Below are 22,108 nucleotides of genomic sequence, written 5' to 3'. Positions count from 1 at the left end.
TCTAGCAGCATCACAGTGACTGCGGATGTGCCAGCCACTTCATTTTACATTCCAATTACAGAACATTCTGGGATGTTTTTGTGTATGCTGTCTATCTCTCTCTCTATCCCCAATTCTGACACCCAATTTCATTTTGCTTTATATGCTGTCGTGGCTCATCCATCCGAGTCTATTGTTTCATATGGCCAGCTGTCCATGAACCGAATGTACAAAATGCACAGCATTTACCTCGTCTAGAGTGAAGCCGCAAACATAATGGCCAATTTGTGAGAACTGTACCATAATGAAAGGTTACATAATTGACTGTGCTTTAAAGGCAGGCCATTATATCTGACTGCGAAGGGAAAAATTAGCTCCCTTTCACATTGTGAGCCACGTAAGGGTTTAGACTTAAAACAAGAGAAAGATAATTACTTTGATATTGAATGATTAAAAGTGCATTTATGGCTAATTTACACATAGGATATTAAGGGAAGGTATGAAGCAGGTAGCCAGCCAGTTAATTCCTCTGAACTCTTTGTAGTCCTCACAGTGATGCACCTTACTACTTGAGAGCTTCTCTTTTTCACAAAGTTGCTGCAAGTGCAATAATTAGCACTAAAAAGATGAGAAAACAATGCTTCAAATATATTATTCTAACCATTATTGCATTGTTATTATCTAATTGATCTGTCATTTGCCTGGTCACATAAAGGCAATGAATGAATGAAGATTTGAAAGATATTTTGGTTTCAAGTTCATACATTTCATCAAACAGACCATTGTGTGGGTTTTTAAGCAAATAAAGTTTCTTACAATGTGTCATGACAGCAGCAGCTGACAGGTAAATGTGCTTAAGCTTGCTGGAGGCCATTTTCACTATTAAGACTTCAAAGATTATCCACAAAAGAGCAGTCTGACAGAGAGGAACTCGTCTCTACTCTCATCATCCTGCATTCTGGTGCTTTTATACATTAAACATCCAGCAGAGATGTGTATGTGTTTAAGGTATAGCTGTACTGAATGTGTACAGTGTGGCACCAAACAGAGCTCTGAGGTTGTGCATCACTTTGTAGTCTATGACATGCCAGAATGAAGGATGCTATTTTTTCATCATTTTTTTCTCAATTTCAGACAATTTGATGACACCATGATGCAAGCAAAATTGTTCTAACCTGATGAGAAATGTTCCATTATAGTCTGAATTCGTGGTGACAGGAACCAGGTGGATGAGGGAGGGATTAAGTGACCCTTATTAGTCCCACAACGGGGAAATTTCACCTCCGCGTTTAACCCGTGAAGTGAAACATCACCGCAATGAGCACACTTGCCCAGAGCGGTGGGCAGCCCAAGCCACAGCGCCTGGGGAGCAGTTGGGGGTTAGGTGTCTTGCTCAAGGACACCTCAGTCATGTGCTGTCAGCTCTGGGGATCGAACCGGCGACCTTCCGGTCACGAGGCTGGTTCCTTAACCTCCAGCCCATGACTGCCCCCAAACTTGCCGCCCAACGTGGGGCTCGAACCCCACGAGTCTCATGCTCTACCGACTGAGCTAGCCGGGCTGGTTAGCACCAATAAAAGTCAGGGGCTGGTTTCAGAAGAAGGGACCTAGTGGTTAGGAGCAGTCGTAGCTGAGGGAGGTCTCAGAACAAACAACGTGGTGATAATAACCAATCATAGTCAAGGGGTCTCAGAATGGTCAAAATGGTCTCAGAATGCATTACATGGTTACCTGGACCAATCACAGTCACAGAACAAACAATATGGTGATTATGACAAATCACAGTCAGGGGGAGGTCTCAGAATAAACTACATGGTGATTTGGACCAATCACTGTCAAGGGGAGGTCTCAGAACAAACAGTGTGGTGATTAGGATCAATCACGGTCAGGGTGTGGTCTCAGACTAAATGATGGGGTGATTAGGACCAATCAGAGTCAGGACAACAAATGCTGTGGTGATTAGGACCAATGCCATACTGATGCTAAATCTTGGAATTAGGCAGATCATTTTTTCCATTTCTGTTCTTTCTTGGTTAGTTTGACACTGTGAGTTATAAACAGTGGAAAAATGGGCATTTTTGTGTGTTATTTACTATCTCTTTCTATTTGTGTACTATCATTTATTTGAAGAACCAAAGCTTTTATACTGGGTTTTATGAGATGTGTGTAGCTGGCTAGCTAGGAGGCTAAACTATGGAAACCCATCATGTTCTGTAGATGTGCAATATGATTGACAGGCAATTAAACATGCCCTCTTGTCCTTTTTGGTTGAATGTTGGGTGGTCTGCATGTTTTTTTTATTTTTTTTATTTTCATGTACAGAGCCAGATAGCCTTTTGTCCTCTGGGCATATATTTCACTGACAGGTGCCAGAATGAGGGTTGAATTTCCTGAATTACCACAAATGTAAAAATCAATGTTGATATGCAAACTCAAGTGCTTCTGCTGTTTATGCGACAACATTCTCATTGCTGTTTTCATCTGAGACCACTTGTCTTTCATATGGTACGCTCTCTTGATGCGGGGGGTGGGGGGGGCTGTCTACAAAAAGTGTTTGTGTGAGGGGGGTCAGTGTGGCCTTGGCTGAGGTATTGTGGTATTGAAGCATGAATAGCAGAAGCTGTTGTAGAAGCTTTTCAAAGGATTTTCATTTTAAAAGTAGGTCCTTGGAAACATATGCACCTACACATTTACACTGTGTTTACACTCTTTTGTTTTTTTATAAGTCACATTTAGTTTAGAGGTCCTGTTCAGACGATGATGCCATCTCCACCACACTCCACCTGGCTCTCTCCCACCTAGACAATAAAGACACCTACGTCAGAATGCTGTTCATAGACTTCAGTTCAGCGTTCAACACCATCATTCCTCAGAAGCTTATTGGAAAACTGAGCCTGCTGAGCCTGAAAGCCTCCCTCTATAACTGGATCCTGGATTTCCTATCTGAGAGCCCTCAGTTAGTCAGGATAGGAAATAACATCTCCAGTGCCACCACACTGAGCACCGGTGCCCTTCAGGGCTGTGTGCTTAGTCCACTGCTGTTCACTCTACTGACTCATGACTGTACTGCAACACTGTACTGTACTGTACTGATGACACGACTGTGGTGGGTCTGATCAGCAAGAACGACGAGTCAACATACAGAGAGGAGGTGCAGTGGCTAACGGACTGGTGCAGAATCAACAACCTGTCTCTGAGTGTAGACAAAACTAAGGAGATGGTTGTTGACTTCTAAAGAGTGCAAGGTGACCACCCCCCACTGAACATCATTGGCTCTGCCGTGGAAATCGTGAGGAGCACCAAGTTCCTCAGTGTCCATATCACAGAGAACCTCACCTGGTCCCTCAACACCAACTCCATAGCCAAGAGAGCCCAGCTGCGCCTCTACTTCCTGGGGAGATAAGAAGGCTTATCTCCCCCCTCCCATCCTCACCATGTTCTACAGGGGGACTGTGGAGAGCATCCTGAGCAGCTGCATCATCGCCTGGTTTGGGAATTGCACCGCCTCAGACAGCAAGACCCTACAGCGTATAGTGAGGACAACTGAGAAGATCATCGGGGTCTCTCTCCCCTCCATCATGGACATCTACACTACATGTTGTATCCGGAAAGCCACTAGCATTGTGGACGAATCCATCCATTCCTCACACTGACTTTTTTCACTGCTGCTGTCTGGCAGAAGGTACCGGAGCATCCGTGCCACCACTGCCAGACTCTGCTACAGCTTTATTCCTCAAGCAATCAGGTTTTTAAACTCACAAGGGCTGAGCTAACCCCCCCACCCTCACACACACACTCCACACACACACAACTCTTGTGATACTCTACTTGCACTATCTAGAGCATTGCTGCTACACTGTGTTTTCACTGTTCTACTCAGGTTTTTCTACCTCAGTAACTGCTGTGTTCATGTCTGTCATCTGACTGCGTGACTCACAGATCACAGCATGTTAAATATCTCTGCTCCTTATTCCACGACCTCATGTCCAGAGTGAGTGCTGTGTCGGTGCTGCACTGTCCTGTCTGTTTACTGTGTCTAATGTCTGTTTAATTTGTCGTATTTATTGTTTCTAGTTAATTTTTTTGTTAGCACTCGATGTCTGCACATTCCCACTTTGTACTTTTTGTTCCTTGTTGTTCCGTGCTGTTCCTGGAGGAATGTAATTTCACTCCACTGTGTACTTGTACATAGATGGAATGACAATAAAAGCCTCTTGACTTGAATTGACTTGACTTTCTTTTTTCCCAGCAACATTGATTGAGATTGGTCTCAGCTCTCCCTTTGCAGCTTTTTGAATTTTATTTTTGGTGAAAATGAACTAGATCTTGCTAAGTTCCTATATATAGAGAGAGATACTGGAGAAATGAAGAAATTCCACCTCAGTTCTATGGGGATCTCAATACTTGACAAGTAGTTTTGTGCTGCTTTACTTCTACTCAAGTTTTACTGTTATTTTACTGAAATATAAATGTTTTCCCTTTGTTCTCATTGCACACAGAGCATTGGCCCTATCTTCAGGATATGGCCAGGGGTCCAAGAGAGCATGGACAGAAGGCAAGTCGTGGGCTCTTGATCAACTTTTTAAACTGTCAGAAAACAAATTGTTACAGCTCAAGAGCATTTCATAGAACAATTAACATAGAGCATTTTTATTTAACAGTGCTGTTTCTTTGAACATAATGGTCTGTCCATTAACTGGACGGTTATTTGTCAAGTCTTAAACTGTATTATACAATATAGAAGTGGGAACCTCCCACTGATTGCAGAGTTAGCGTGATAGACTTCACTAAATGAATAAACTGCAGGAGGTCATAATGAAGGCCAGATTCACACAACCCTCTCCTGGCCCAAAAAACATCGCAAAGATGAGAAAAGGATGAGGAAGGAAGAAAGAGTGCATTAAATTGAATTGTTGGCGACAGCTGAGCCCGCCCTTTATGATAATGCCCCCTCTCCAATTACAGCTATGACCTTCGGCAGTTCTGTCGTAAGCCGAGCTCTTCATTAGACTCTGATTAGCTGCCGGCAGAGCCACTGCCAGAGCTGATATCTTTGGACTGACCCCAGATCAGCTTCACGCAGGGGGTTTATAGCTCATATTATGCTGATGGAGAGACTGAGGGACGAGATGCATTTCTCATGCCTCAAGAAACCTCCCAGCTCTCCCTTCAGGGCACTTGGCACTGACTGATGGACGCCAGGCCATCTATAACACTGACGAGCTCTGGTCTACGGCCAGATCAAGATTTACAGCGGGGATTGCCGCGTGGCTATTTGTTAACATGGTCATTAATGTAACTCTGCATGTGTATGACCGCAGTGTCTCCAGTCAGCCTGACTGAGGCTGCTGAGCTAAAACTCATGCCAACTGCAAGTTCACAAGTCACTGAACTACTGCATAGATCATTATATAGAATATCACTGTATATAGAATCTAAAATTTAACCTTTACAGTCAATTAATTTAACAGTCAGTTCATGTTTTGGAGGAAATTTAATAAAACTTGAAATATTAAATATTTGGATATACAGTATCTAATGCATATTTGCTTTTTATACACTTTTAGAAGGCAAAGAAGAAAAAGAAAAGAAATGATAGAAGTCTAAGAATATCCAACAGGATAGAAGAAAAAAGAACAGAAAGACAAAGAAGTAAAAACGAATATAATAATCTCCAATCCAATCTGATTGTCTCCACCTGTTTTGCACCTGTCCCTCGTTTATCCTGTGTATTTAAGCCCTGTGTTTGCCCCGTGTGTTTGCTGGTCATTGTTGGTTGTACAGGTCTAGTATGTACAGGTCTATGTACAGTTGTTTGTTCTGTTTTATTCTGGTTTGTCATGTCTGTCCCGCAATCTATCTGTGTTGGATCTATGACCCTGGATTTACCCACAATACACGTCGCTTATCTCTGCATATGCGTCTGCCTCCTCGCTCCCCGTTACACAGACGCTCTTTGTGTTATTTTACAAAAACACACAGCAGATCACTGAAGAGACACCATCTGTTTATAGTTTAAAGCCCAGATTTGTGGAAAAATGGCTCATCTTTCAGTAGAAGAAGAATGAGTTCAACTTCTTTAATTATAAGGGTTTAAAATGACAAGTTATGAAGAATATGACTAAATGTGTTTTGTAACCACCGTTCGTTCCAAGGAGTTTAAGATGCTACACAAAACTGAAATTAAATACAGTGTTTTTAACAATATCTTGGTTCCAGTGTATGCAGCTGTATGGACGAACAGTTCAGCCACATGTAAAGACAATATGTCCTCTTGTTTCTGCCACATCAGGTGGGTTATTATCGACTCTGAGCCATCCAGCGAGTCTGCAGATCAGACTGCAGCGACCCTCCTAAAACCCACTTTCCTCATTCCACAAAGTTTCTTCCTACTGCTTTAGGAGACTAGAAGGTCAGAGATGATCACCAAAGCAAGACCAGTCATCACTCCACACAACTCCAGCACACACTAATTGCAGCTATTCAGCCCCCACAATGCTTCATCTCTCTGTTTTCAGCCTCCAGGGAGAATGAGCAGTGAGGGGAAGTGATGGGAGGAGGAAGGATTCCAGAAACCAGTGTTTCTTCTCCAAGGTTGATTTATTAATAAATACAGGAGAGACGCACACGCCAGGAATAAGAGCTAAAGACCATATGTCCGATATTTCTGCACATCTGGCAGCCGTAGATTGGCAATAGCGATGCGTTCTCCCTCTATATGTTGCTCTTGTTCGCCCTCCCTCTCCCTGCTCTTCACTTTGTCCTTTGTCCTTATCTGTCAGCGTATTTGGTCAGAACAAGTGAACACTGCTTTTTTTTCTGTTTCCATTTCTTTTCTCTGCAGGCGGAAGGTCAATACCCCGCTTCCCTTTACCAGTGCCCACGTCTTATTGATATAGTGCAACACTTGAGGCATGAGATTTCATCTCTCGCTCACAAACACATGCACAAAAATGGAAACATATATTTATTGTAAAAACAGAAAGCAGAATTACCCTCATGTGGGATCATATATGAGATCAATCTATAGCCTGAAGGTTTAGTTATCTAACACATGTTAACGTGCTTAATGATTTGCTGTAAGTATTTTAACAAAACTCTTAAAAATAAAGGTGCCAAGAGGGTTCAGTGGAGTGATGGCATGGGCGAGTCTTTTAGTGGATGGTTCTTTCAAGAACTGTGAGTTCTATATTGAATCAGCTGCATGTTTAAATGGTTCTTTGCATGGAGGAACCTTTTTGAAAATGGTTCTATGTAGCAACACAATTTGTTGTGCTATTGTTACAGTGTCAAGGTTTTGTCACATGATTGCCTTTCAGTTTTTATGAAAGAAAATGTATGATGTCATAACAGCTTGTGTCATATGCTGTTTTTACTGTGATGTAGCCACTGTTACACCAAAACGTCTGTCATGTCAATTAACTGTAACAGTAACATGCAGTCTTAGCAAAAAAGTTCTATATAATATAGCAAAACACATTCTATTACATGTGGACCTTTGTTGGTGCTTTATGGAATCATTTCTTAGAACAAGAGTGCCAAGTTTAACCACTAAAACTGCCATAATTAAAAAAATAATTTATTTTATTTTTAATTCATATTGAACTGTAGCCCAAAGAGGCCATTGTTTACTTACTCTTCTATGGCAGATATGATTACTTAAGCATAATAAACATGTTTTAATGTGTTTGTTATTTGAAATTGCTTGAATAATTGAAATATTAAAAAAAAAAAAATAAGTGGGGAATTTGGTAAATTGTTGCCATATGCATCATAAAATCTAATAAAAAGCACCATAAAATTGAATTCTTCCCTATATACATTGTTTTCTTGAAAACAAGACCTAACAAATCCAACTTGTATGTCATGAAATGTCCAACCCAAAATTTACAAGAATTATAAATGAATGTAATTTCAATTGGTATTAGGAGTGCATGGTAATAACAATAACATCATAATACAAATTCCTGGTGATGAATTAAATTACTTTCCCCACAAATAAATAGGAAAACACATTTTATATCACTGCTTCTTAGTAAAACTCAGATAAAGTAATCATTGCCATATGGCAACACCATGCAAAGGATTAAAATACATAAAAAGTGCAATAGTAAAATATAGGCACTTGTAGGAGATCTTAAAATTACACGAATACTTAAAATATTCAAAATTTAAAATGTCCCCATGAGCTTGTTCTTTTAAACCATTCTCCATACATAACCATCACTTTTACTAAAGAATTCTTGAAGAGTTCTTGAAGGTTGTAGCTTATTTGCGATTTATTTAACACATTTGGTATGTAATACTTTTGATTCTGGAAATTTTAATAGATGTTAGTCAGTGAATTTAAAAAAGTTTTTTAAAAAGTCAACATGCGTTAAAATTCCATAGACTCTGGATCTAGAAAATTGTACCTGAGTGGTAGGCAAGGCAAGGAGTTTCAGCAGGGTGGCACTGTGAATGTGCGGTGGAAGGAAGGGTGCAGGTTGCCAAAGTAAAGGTCTCTCCTCTTAAAGGCAAAGTGGGTCAAACAAGAGGTCCGTACAATGTGAATGTGAATGTGAGAGCAGGGTAGGGGTGGAGTTGGAGAGAGGTTGGGCAGGTGTTCAACCAATTGCTGATAGAAAAACAACTGCCATCTCTCAAAGGTGCAAACACCCACGACACAGAAATTTTGGCTTGGCAATGTATGTATGTAGTCAGAGTCGCAGAAGGTACTCACCACTGTAGCCACCCCTTTAAAATGACACATGTACAGTGTCAAAGCTGTACTGTGAGCTGGAAGCAGTTTTTTATAATCTAATTTTGGATTCTATAGTATGTAGGGTTAGGGTTAGGGTCACACTCATCTCATTAACAAAAATTTGTTTCTTAAGAAACTGTTCATACAACGTTTGTTTTGGAGATGAAAAGTGGTTCAGTGCTGAGGTTCTTCAAACTTCACAAAGATTCTTTACACCCGCATATCTAATGTGCAAAAATGATTCTTTGAAGAATTATTCAATGAAAAGTTCCTAAGGCGATTTCTACATGAAAATGATATATGGCAATATATGGACATGACATATTAGCATATATGGATTTCCCTCATATCCACCTTATATTCATCACATATAGTCCAATGTGACATAAATGTCAACTTATTATAAAAAATCTATGGTGTCAATTTGGACATGTTCACTGTGAAGTGTACTCTTGTGTGTACAAGCTGTACATTGTCTAAGTCATATCCAAGCTTCATTTCTATAGTGTTGTCCCATGAAAAGACATAATAAAATATTTGCAGAAATGTAAAGGGTATACTCAGTTTTGTGAGATACACAATATAAATGAGAAATATATCACTATGGGAATATGGAATATGTGAAATATGTGTATATATTATATATATATATATATATATATATATATATATATATATATGTGTATATAAAATGTATACACACACACAGACACACACATACACTTACGCATAAGTGTTCACCCACCTATCAGACATATGCATGATCCACATATTATGCATATGTCCAATATTTATAGATATACATAACATATATGTACATATGTTTTGAAACATGACCCTTATGGCCAAGTATCTGGAAAGTTCTTTTACACTGTAAAAAGTGGCTCATCAGATCAGACTAAAAAAATGATTTCATGTAACAAGCAGTCAAACTAGTTTTATTCTACTCAAAAAATGACAATGACTGAAAGAATCATTCCTTCAACGTATTTATTTAGGTTACACAAATCCAGTTCATTTCCTTGTTACCACATGAAGTAAGCTTGTTCTGATTAGTTTTTTTTTAACTGCATGATGTCACTCCAAATACTTCTTCTGGTACCTTTATGTTGAGAGTGAGCAGTACCTTCACAGTGAAGTGAAGAACATTGCTACCAGTTTCTTCAATTTCCTCAGTGTCATCAATAATGTGAGCAATTTCTAGCAAAGCTCAACATTTAGAGCTGCAAGCTCAGGACAAGTGGGAGTGTATGATAGGGATGGTGCGAGAGAAAGAGAGAAAGAAATAAAAGAAAATAAGAGGCGGTACATACCCTTAATCCGCAAACTCTCTGGGATTCCATCCTGCTGGAACAAGAACAGAGAGAGAGAGAGAGAGAGAGAGAGAGAGAGAGAGAGAAAACTCATAAAACATCACGTAGAGCAGTGCTTTCCAGACAGCTTGTCGATGAATCTCTAACAAGAAGCAGTCACACACTCCACACCTCGCCGTGTCACACGTTTTACACACCCCAGGGACATAAGCCTGTTGAGACACGTCCCTGCAATGTCACATCAAAAAAAGCCCAGGGCAATAATCGTTTCGCGATGATTCAAACCGACTGCACATCAATTCCTGCTTTTCTCTCATTGCCAGTGCCATCAAATTCATAGTGCGTACTGTATGATTAAACTTGACCTATAAATATTTACCCAGGGTATTTAAAGCCTAGTGAGCTGTCTCATAAGACAACGTTTTCATATGAGCATTCCCAGCAGGAACAGTCTCAGCCAGGGAGATTTGCTGTCTTATAAAATGTTTATTTTGGGGAAATTCTGAAAAAGCGTCGATATATTCTTCTTTGAAGAAGCTGTAAATCTGCTAACCCTCAGATCTTAGCCGTCAGATCAAGATTTTGTCATTTTTTTTCATACTATTTGAAAATTCCAGTCACGTTTTACATTGTGTTCACCCTCTGGGTCTGAGGGCATTCTATCAGTTTGTGCATGCATTCTTAAATTCACCTTTTAAGGCCCTCACATATAACATGATACTCATATGCTTCACATCAAAATGCTCCGTTATCGTCATCACTACTTTCCAAAACCACTGCAGAAACTTCTGCATGTGTCTCACATATGTCTCCGATGTCATCTGGGTGAGGAATAAAGGGTTACGACGTGATGGGTAGGTTCTTAATGATTTCCTAATGTGCATTGGTCAGTCACACCAAAATGTTAATGGACACACAAATCCATCAATAACACACAATGAGAGACAGATGAGGTGTTTTTAAAACCCTCTTTGTGGCCTCAGAACTCCAGATGTGACTCACATAAGATTTCATGATAAGATGGAATTGAACGTCTAACTTTGAACTGTATTTTTGCGCTGTATTAATGCAAATATAGAGAAACATATCGTGGGATTTGCAGGCACTAGAGGGTTAAAATAGCATGATGAATGGGCTAATAGAAGTGCTAATAGTGGTGCAAAATTACAATTAGCATACCTTATATTTACGTTATTGTAATTAAGTACTACTTTTTACAATAGCCAGTGCAGCCCTCAGTTGTGCCCTATGCATTTACGTTTATTCAGTGATACTGATGAAACATATTTTGATAGCGTTGTAAGTCGGCTGACTTATCCTACATACGGGATCTAGCTGACAATCCCTGCATTAGAAAGGCAGCAAGCTATAGGGTAAGCCACCAGCCAGGCGCAAAGATTACAGAGCAGTGAAGGCTTGAGAATAGAAAAACAAAAAAAAGGAAAGGATGCGCTGAGCAAGACTTGAACTTGCAACATTGCAGCGTGGGATAAGTGTATTACCACTACACATTCACAGTGGGATAAATCCAAACAATAAAAAATAAAAAAATGTCGGAGTAGCATCTTCAAATCAAATATTTTCAGCGAACTAAAGGGCAAAGGAAAGGACACTCAAAAGTTTGTTTTTTTTAAATACTTACACAAAAAAAACAACCAGGAGAAAACCCAGAGTTTAACAAAATCCCATAACCCAAGAGAACATGGTTTACCGGCTCAGCAGAGAGACATGCACATGTGGAATGAACTCAAGACTGAGTAGTGAGCTTTGGGGGAGCTCTCCTTAGGTAGAGTGTTCTCTGACTCCTCCTGGTTGTTGGAGGTGGCCAGGACATTACAGATACATTTAATTACTTTTATCACCATCTTATTGCCGACATCTCATGACCATTTTGAAGCAGGTGACAGCTCACAAGTGCAACTGGTCTTAGGTACAGCCTCCATGCTGTGGGGTTAGTCACATTTATTAAACAAAGACAGATTAAATAAATTTGGGTTTCTTGTACAATACATTTATTCTGATTAAGATAAAAACAGGGACTTTCTTCTACTTTATTAGTATATCAGATGCTAGTGTTATAGTTTTAAATTAGCAAATTAATGAATTTGACATTAACTGTAGTTATTCAGAAACAATGTTACTGATGTGTGTGTTTGTGTATCTATCAGTTGAGCTATCTGTCTGTGTGTCTTATAGATAGATATTATATAATGCAGTATGGTTGGAAAATTTTTTTTCTGACAGCAGAGAATTAATTTGAAGCTTTTTGAACGTTGTTTGCATTAATTCATCAGACTTTTCTAGCAAAAGTTACGTCTAACTCTCTGTCTGTTACCATTAACTCACTCATTGGGTAAACTGTACCATTGTGCTTCCCGTCATTGTCGGTGGAATGGTAAATGAATGGTAGGTGCTAGAAACTAATTTCAAGTGTTTGTTTGTAGCAGAGATGTATCTGTTGCTTGTGTAAAACATGATTATTCCAACACAAGTTTTAAAAAGTTTTTTTTTTTTTCACAAAAGCCAATATGTGGTTTTGCCCTGCTCTCCTCAACTTGCTCCGCATTCCCAACTTGATAACATCATATGATGGGGAGACCTTGCCAGCTAGTGAATTGAAATTAGCCACAACAATAAAAAACTATGTGAAAATTGGGGGGAATATATATTTTTCTCCTAGAAAGAACAATGTTGAAGATTTTCTCACAACAGCAAACAGACAATGACATGTTGACCTAATCAGCAAATTAGCTGAGTAATTTTACCATTCAAACACATTGACATGACTTGACACTAACTACATTTTCTAAGGACAATATGTTGAGAATATATTCAAACAGACCACCTGACAGGGAATGACAGAGCTGCATCTATGAGCAAGTCCATTTCTAAAGGTTAAAGGAAGCTACTATAACTCCTTCCTCTATTATTGTGGAAGACACAAGGCAAATGTTACATGTCATCATTCTTTTAAACTTAACCATTTCAAAGGGCAGCACTGTCAAATTATTTACCTCAGGGCAATCCGTATTTCATGTATATCGACAATCATCGCCATTACACAGGCATTAAAAAGCCCAATTATTGCAGGTGGAATCCTCCATTAAGATTGGCCGGTCCACTGACTGTGAATAGGAATGACAGAGGCATGAATATTTGATTCTCCGACTGCCGAGATTCATTTTCCTGGATGTGTGACTGGAGGAGCATGAGGAATGAGGAGGATTCATATTTTTTGATTCAGTCTTTTTCTTTGCTCCTTGTAGAGGAGCATAATGGAGTTGATGCATAATGCAGCAAGCCTAGAGCCACTACTAAAGCACTCTTGCACTTACTGTGTGAGAAGGAGAGAGAAATCCATCACTTAGAATGGACAGCAGCATCTGTTGTTCACGTGTATGTGTTTGTGTCACTTACAACCAGAACAAATTGGGTAAGAGTGCCTGATTTGGTTACATAAGCACTTTGGCAGCGGTTTCCTTGTCTTATACTGAAAACACAGACAATTCCTGTAAGTGTTCAGTAAATCTGAATGCAGCCTCTTTTTCTTTTTCAAGCCAAATGGTTCTCAGGGCCATACTGTTCCGTTCCGTGCTGGTGCCGACTCGTGAGATCAGTTACGGTTCTTGTTCCATCTGCTACACAAAAGAGCAGCTATGCTGCTAAAAGCCTGCACACACATTACAAAACACCTTCGATTTCAGCCATCACTCCAAAATAGTCTCTCGATGTGTTCTCAGATTTTTCAAATCTAAACCAGAGTGTTCTGACACCAAGGCTGTACTGTGGTGGGCTGCACCTGTAGCTGGCTACTTATGCAATGATTAGCTAAGCCTAGAAGGGTACAGCTCAAGGAACAAATCTATTTTTTTATTTTATCTTTCTGTCTTTATTTCACTACCTGACATTGAAAATTGCACTCTTGTGCATGGGTCTTTATCTTCTTAATGGGTGTTTTTCAACAGCTATGTCGTTATGTAATCCCACTAAATGCTTCTGTGGGTGCACTCTGAACCCAGTTTTACATCTCATTGTGTCAAACTGTGTCCGTGTAAGGGTGCCACTGGAACATTGACCCTTCTTGCTCAGAACCACTTGGCCCTGTCATGGAAAAGAGGCATTTATGTTCAAAAGTTTGTAGACACCTGTCCATCCAGTGCTTCTTCTGAAATCAATTGCATTAATAGAGATTTTGCCCCTGTTTGCTGTAGTCATGACCTCTATTCTAATGGGAAGAATTTACACTATGTTGGAACATTTGCTTGCATTTAGCCATAAAAGCATTAGGTCAGGCATTGATGTTGGATGATTAGTTCTGGATCAGAAATGCCAATTCAACTCATCCCAACACCACCCTCCAGCCAATGCTGCAGGCTTTACATCCCTCTAGCTGACGCTGAATCTGAACTTAGGCTCCTGTGGAGCCACTACAGGACATCCTCTTTTATGGTCAGTTCTTTTCTATGGAGAGTTTCCAAGCTGTTTTAGCAATAGATGGTTGCTATAGTGTAGTGGGTAACACCTCTGCCTTCTATGCTGTAGACTGGGGTTCAATCCCTTACTTGGACAAGCACCCTACACTATACCAGTAAGAGTCCTTGGGAAAGACTCCTAACACTACCTTCGCCTACCTGTGTAAATTGATCAAACTGTAAGTCACTCTGGATAAGATCATAAGCCAAATGCCATAAATGTAAAAAGGTGCACCTTAAAGTACCTAAATTCACTAATTAAAATGGTGTACAGTGTTACCTTACTGGTAAAAAGGTTTGCTTCATAATATGTGTTAAGTAAGTTGTGTAATAAGTTTGAGTAGTTGGTGAGAACCAAACAAGAAGCTCCTCTTTCCTACTTGATGTCTTCTAAATTTCCATCTCTATCTTCTATTTTTTGTTTTTAGCCCACCACCTCTCCATTTTCTCTGTGTTCCATCTTAATCTTAAAAGGTGGAATGGGGTAGAAGGTGTGGTCCGGCCTGCAAGGTTAAAACAGAAGCCTCCAAAGGTCTGCACTTGCATGAAACTAGACTCATTGGTCAATTGTATTACAAGCTACATACAAACTGTTTAAACCTCTGGTTTTGAATCAGACCAACTCTGTTGTCATCAGTTAGCATCAGGGTCAGCCTCATCCCTTCATACTTTAAGCTTGTTTGTGGTTTCTGGCTAAAGGCTCAGCTCTTATCCATCCTCATAAAAATTGTAAGACATGAGCTACTCAGTTTTGTTCATATATGGAATGCTAGATCATTTATTGATGCCTCTGGATTTACTGGCTCTTTAAACAACATTTTATTCCTTCCAACTAAACTTTCCAGAGCAATTACCAACAACATTTAGAATATCAGACATGATGGTAACACCCTTTCCCGTAATGTTGCAGCTGGTTGTGTCGCCTTTTTATCATATTTAGACCTTATATGTACCAAATATTAAGCCAATCATCAAAGATTATAAGCTCCAATTTTCTTTTTTTTTAACTTCAAGCATCTCTGGTTAAACCTGTTTCCACTGCTTGTTGTTCTGCTATTCTTTTCAAAACCAGTTCCGTAGTGTGGAAATCTCAAATATTGAGAAAAGAATGGATATCTTAAGATGTCTATGATCTATCCTAAGTTTACAAGGGGGCGTTTTTTTGTCTTTTTTTGACCAGCACCCCCTTGCTAAAATCAAGCCCTGACTACAACCACACTAAAAGTGTGATCTCAGCAAGAAGCTTTTATCAACCAATGTAAAAAAGTTAGCTTAGAGTAGGATAAGCTTATAGAGAAGGAGTAAGACACTGACAAAGGAAAAGAAAGAACTAAGACCAAAAAGCTTTGCTGACAGAGCTTTTCTCAAAGCTTTCATTTTTCCATTATTTTCCGTTTGTCTGCAATGAGCAATTATGGTATTTCCAATGAAACAATTATCACAATGTATGAAGGTCGTAAACACAATAGCTCATTAGGTAATCTGTAATTAGTGTTGTTATGTAACAGATCTGTAATTTGGCTTTCTGGATGGATTACTCAGTTGCTGGTGTGAGACCCACTATGTCGGCTGATTTTTCTGTGTTTTTCTTTTTTTTTCTTTCTTAGCACCTCCTGTTTTTCAGCAGGGCCTTGGAGCGCCCATCTGCGTGACTAAAAATAAGCTGGCCACCAGCCGTCTGAACGCTTACTACCTCAACTTTATCTCTCCTACAAATCCCACAGAGCCCGTTCACCAGAGCAGCCCCTGCAAAACCCGAGTAAAAACACTGCTGCCTCTCTCTCTCTCTCTCTCTCTCTCTCTCTCTCTCTCTCTCTCTCTCTGAGCTTATCCCACTCTAATCTAGCTTTGCTATGTGGTTGAGGCAGGTCATGAAGTCTGATGCCTGGCTTGACCTCTTCCTTGCCTCTCCCTCTCTCTCTCTCTCTCTCTCTCTCTCTCTCCCCCTCTCTCTTGCTTCCTTTCCTCTTGTGCTTTCTCTCTCCGTCCTCACAGTCCTTACCGATAAGACACAATTAGCATTAAAAATGCATCGTCAGATAAAGGCAAGACCTTAATTACGCTCTCCATCGGCAGTGGTTTGATGTTTCGCTATCTGAAAAGACATATTCCAGTCCAGGTTGATTGGGGTTCTACCACACACATCCCTGTTTTATTCGGATCTTCTGAAAACTACAGCTCTATCTATGAAATGATTAACTTCCTAGAATTAATTTGCAGATAGGAATTAAAGGAATTAATTCCATTTTTTCTCCTGTGAGCATCTGCCTCTGCTACTTCTCATTCTCTGCTTCTGCCATGATTCACAAAGGCTGTATCTCACATTTTATGTACTTGATCACATCTATGGCATTTGCCTGGGAAAAGTTTGGGCATCCCAGTGAAAGGTTGGGCATCTCTGGTCAAATCACACATTTTGTTCCATTGTCCTGTCCTGACATTTTAGGTCCCAAAAAGAGGACATATGACCACATTACATTTGACCTTGGTAGTCTGCAAACTGTTTTCATCCACATGATCATTGATCACTGATAAACGTTTGCTTAATGCACCATTGCCAAAGACTCTAGTGCCAACAAACTCTAGTGACTGAATTGCAGTCCAAGATTTCTCAGTTAGCCAGTTAACTTAAGCCCAAAGGTGAAGATCCAATAAGAATGTCCCTCAGCTCTTTACTTACTGGACAGGCTTGACTTTGGGGTTAAAGTGAGCTTTGTGAAATATCTTAAGTGAAGTTAACTTCACATCAGCATACAGGAACCTAAATAGTGCACAATTTCTCTTTATTTGCTGAGGTTCACAGATTGGAAAACTACAAAATGTGCCAATGGTTTTGCACAGGCCACATTCCATCTATATCATATTCAGGACATAAACAGCAACTTTGCATTAAAACTATTTTTAAAAAGGGCGTTCTCTGTGGAAGATGTGCTCACTTCAACAGAGCATGGTGTTTGAAAGCATGAAGGGGCACCAAAGCTTGTGCATATGACCCAATGCACAAAAAACAGTCATGGTTTACGTTTAAAGTGCCTTTTTATCCCTAAGAATTCAACAGGCTGTTTGTGTTGCTATGCTCTGATATATGTAAATAAGCTCAGCTGTGATTGGCTATCCTCTCTTGAAAAAGTGGTCTAGGCTGAAGCATTCCTTAGAGCTTCAGCATGAATGGGCAGGCTTAACTGCTGTAGGCTGAAGAGGTGGATATGCGTGAATGTGTTGGTTATAGTGACATCACAGAAACAATGAATTTAATATGGGCTTAATTTCCATACAGCAATCACACTGACTGGAGAGTGCATGTTATGTTTTAAAGCAATGACATCTTTTCTTCAGAAGTTCCAAAAGTAAAAGGAAAACATTGCTCATTTTCAATGTAAGTCGGTGTAACCAGATTTTATTTCATTTCATTTTGGGCTATTTCTGTTGGTCTATTCATCATGAAATGTTACGCTTTCAGATGGTATTGAAAACACTGAGATGTTCTGAAAGCATGGATATGCAGGCTACTGTTAGGTTTGATTGGCTTGAACGAAGAGGTGGGGCTTTGTTGATGAAAGTGTAGCTTTGAATTCCACATATCACGTTGGCATTCATCTGAGCTGGACAAAGCTGGACAAAGCCGCACACTGGAAGCTGAATTACTCTCTGTGATTGATACTGTCTGTGCTCATGCAGGGCTAATGGGGTCACAGCTTATCTCCATTTTCCTGTGCCATAAAACAAACAAACCGCGGTGTAACAGGGCTAGCTCCAGGCTAAGGGACTCCATAAAGACTACATTTCCTGATGAAGTGCTGCAAGGACAAGGCATTTTTAAAGATCACCTATGCATTGCAACAGGACCCTGCATTCAGTGGAACAGAAGCATTCATTGGAATAGAAGTCAATATTAAGTACAGTTACAGGACATATATTATTTATAGAGATTGAAATTTAAGACTTGTTTTTTTTTTCAATTTAATACAGTTCCCTGTGCTTATTGAAAGACAGCTGTGAACTAAACCCACAAATCACCCTTTGTTCAACATGTTTTGCTGTCCTCTGTGAGGATATGGTCATTTTTAAGTGTTAACTTTGTGTGCGAAAAACTTTCACGCTCGTTGGTCATCCCAACTTCGGAAGCGAAGTGGATGGCAGGGCGGTCAGTAATGTCTGCTGCAGAGCATACTATATTCACACCGTATATCTTCTTTTTTCTTCCTGAGAGGTAAATAATATCATGACTAGTGCCAGCCATGCATGTCACGACACCACACAGTTAATTCACTTTGCAAGTGGCTTTTGTTGACCCAGTCACCACTGCTAAGATCATTTCCGCTTCCCTGTAGTTTTAAACATGGACATTGGAAGTTCATGACATATCCAACATCATAACATACGTTTTACTTTGGATGCTGGTGTCTGGTTCATTTAGTAACGATTTAAGTTCTGAGCTTGTTTGTGAATATTATTGGAGCCTCCTAGCCTGTTAGCTGTCTGCTTAGTTGGTCAGCATACTCAAGTGAGGACAAAATCAAATCCACTTAGCCCACAGACAGCCTGTCAGCATCAATGAACATGATGATTTGCTCTGGGAATGCTTTATTTAGCCTAGATCGCATCCCTAGGAATTCTTGACATAGATTTTCATTGGGAATAACTTGCATTAAGTTTTTCTCTGAGATTTATAGATATTCAAAGTAAATTTATAAAATATAGATTTTCTCTGATAATGCTGTTTAGGTATTTACTGGAAATTCCTTTCATACTGGCTTTATCTGGGAATGCTGAGAAATTTTAACATGAATATGTTTCATGAAATTTTGGGAATTGCTTTTATACTGATTTTATTTGGGAATGCTGGAAAATGTTTACATGCAGATTTTCCATGAGATTTATTTATACATTTTACTGGAAATTCTTCAAATACAGATTTTCCCTGAGGAATGCTAAGTAGATGTTCACTGGAAATTCTTTAAACACAAATTTTATCTGGGAATGCTGTATAGAAGTTCAATGGGAATTTGTTTTATAGAGATTTTATGTGGGAATGCTGGGAAGGTTTTACAAAAAGATTTTCCCTGAGATTTATTTATAGATTTTTACTTGAAATTCTTTAATTACAGATTTTTGCTATGGAATGTCATACAGATTTTATCTGGGAAGTCTATATATATATATATATATATATATATATATATATATTCATCTGGGAATTAATTTTATGCTGATTTCATCTGGAAATGCTGGGAATTGTTTATATGAAGATTTTCCTTGATGTAAATGGGAATGCCATATAAATGTTCAACCCTAACCCTAACCCTAACCCTAACCCTATTATTTAAACGTTTTTTTTTTCCAGACATTCACTGAAAATTCGTTACATACTAAATTTCCCTCAGAATGCATCATATGTTATCACTGGGAATTTTTGATTGGCTTTCTTTACAGATCTGCAGTGGGAATTCTTTGTACAAATTTCTGCACCGCTGAATTTTCTTCATGTACAGCAAAAACATGAATCATGTCCCACATCTATGACCCTCACCTGAATGGGTTTTACCTGCCTTTTCCCTCCTGTATCGGTGCGAGTGGGCAGCAAAATCAACAGCAGCAAGCTGCCATACTTATTTGTTTGGATGAGTTTGTTTCGGTTCAAGAACAGCATACTCATCTGCAGAAATCAGTCAGAAACATACCCAAGGTTTAAGAGAACCAAAACTGGTCGTTCTATTGCACTGCTTCAAAGAACCAATTCTGGCACCTTTATTTCGAGGAGCGTAGGTCAATGATTAAATATTTGAATGGAACGACTCAATAATCCTGAAGTACGATAGACTCTATTCTGCTTTGTCCATCCACTCTCGGCCTTTCAGTATGCACTGCTTGTTTATAAGAAAGGACATTGTATAACAATAGAGAGGGAACGCAGTATGGGGCTTGTTTGGCAGTAGATGTGCTGTGAAAAGGGAATCAAATGCGGATCCAATTTGCCTCAGTCTGAAGGTGCATCAGTTTGACCCTGAGGGAGGAGAGTTTGTTTACTCCAAACAAAAGAGGAAAAAAAAAACAGCATATTTTTTCTTGAGCTCTGAATGCTCATTCCTCAGCAACGTACTATACTGTCGAGCTGGACTGTGTTACCTCTCCCATTACTGGACAGTTTTGCATTACCATTAAACTAAAGATTCAGAAACCACGACTATACGGCTTCCAAATCCAAACAAAAATAAACACTGCATGTTTTCAGTTAATGCACCATTTTCTCTACCATTTACAGACAAAATGGTTAAGGTCAAGGCGGCATTAATGGCCATTACGCTGTGTGAAGTATGAGCACAGAGGAAATAGGGGATTCTAGCTCAGCAGGCAAACGTGCGTAGAGCTACTCTGCAATTTTCATCAACAATTACTGTTCGTTGTCCTGACGACAGAGTTAGAGAGAGAAGGCTCCACAGGTCCTCTGCATGTCATAGTTTCTAGGGGATAAAGGCTATTTTCCTCACATGTTGCTTTGTAATCCAGGTTTAGGCGATATCTGATCAACTAAAGAGATCTAATCCTGATCTCACCTTTCATTCACGGACTATACTTGACCTATATTACATATATGAGTCTACCAAGTTCTAACATGTGATGAAAAAGCACACTAGTGTCATTATTTTTAGATCAAACCACAATCTGTTTACCATTAAATCTCCATGAGCCCTTTGAACATTGTCTTTTTATTCATAGCCAGATCTAAATTTAGCTCAGTGCATTGTCTACCTCTGTGGCTGTGCATGCAGTTATGCCCTACATTGTGTTTGCATGAGTAATAGAATGTGCTTACCCCAGTTTGATTTTGCTTTGCTGTACATTTTAAATGAGGAGGAACGCAGTTGCAGTTGTCATCGCAGATTTCTTGCAATTTCCACGTTACTTAGAAGAACTTTTTTCCCTAGGAATTCTGTCCAAATTTACTCCGTAACTTACTTTCTGGGAATTATTTACTTGCAGATTGTTGCTTGGGATTGTTTGTGCACAGATTTTCCTGGACATTCTTATAGATGTTCACTAAGATTGCTTAACATACAGATATTCCCTATGAATTCTTTATATATTTTCAAAATCTAAAAAGGGAATAGGGAATTCTTAACAGGCAAGATTTTATTTATTTATTTATTTATTTATTTATTTATGTTAATGGAACATTCTTAACAGACATATTTTCCCTGGGAATGCATCATATTTTCAATCTTGGAATTCTTAGCATATATACCTACGTTTGCATGGAATTTTCATGCGATTCAAGTCAGAGATTTTCTCTGGGAATGCTTTGAATATTTTCACAGAGAATTCTACACACGTGGATTTTCTCTGGGAAAGATTTTCATATTTTCACTGGGAATTTTTTTATAGAGCTTCACTTGAAATTATTAACATGCAGAATATTTTAGCAGTGCATCAGAGATTTTCACTGGGAAATTATTTTTCTTTTTGTTTTGTTTTTTTTTTCTTTGTTTGTTTTGTTTTTTTTTAATTGTAAGATTCTTAACCTACAAATTTACCTTGGGGGAATCTTTATAGATTTTCACTGGGAATTCTTAACAGAGATTCTTCCTTGGAATGCATCTTTT

General features: G+C 39.2%; 1 protein-coding gene across 4 annotated transcripts in view; it reads right to left on the bottom strand.

The window, feature by feature from the left end:
• fstl5 (follistatin-like 5) overlaps window positions 1–22,108 on the bottom strand; it is a 242,777-nt gene that overhangs the window by 178,096 nt on the left and 42,573 nt on the right. For 2 of the 4 annotated variants that reach the window (XM_017692046.2, XM_017692048.2), the window contains exon 3: window positions 10,036–10,069. In XM_017692046.2, the coding sequence (XP_017547535.1) occupies window positions 10,036–10,069 (34 nt within the window). The remainder of the gene's footprint in view (window positions 1–10,035; window positions 10,070–22,108) is intronic. The other 2 variants (XM_017692047.2, XM_017692049.2) reach the window with 1 other exon arrangement.

Source organism: Pygocentrus nattereri, chromosome 8 (genome assembly GCF_015220715.1).
Source record: "Pygocentrus nattereri isolate fPygNat1 chromosome 8, fPygNat1.pri, whole genome shotgun sequence".
Lineage (NCBI taxonomy): Eukaryota > Metazoa > Chordata > Actinopteri > Characiformes > Serrasalmidae > Pygocentrus > Pygocentrus nattereri.
The sequence above is the reverse complement of the archived record's forward strand: the minus strand, read 5'-3'. Positions and strand labels throughout refer to the sequence as shown.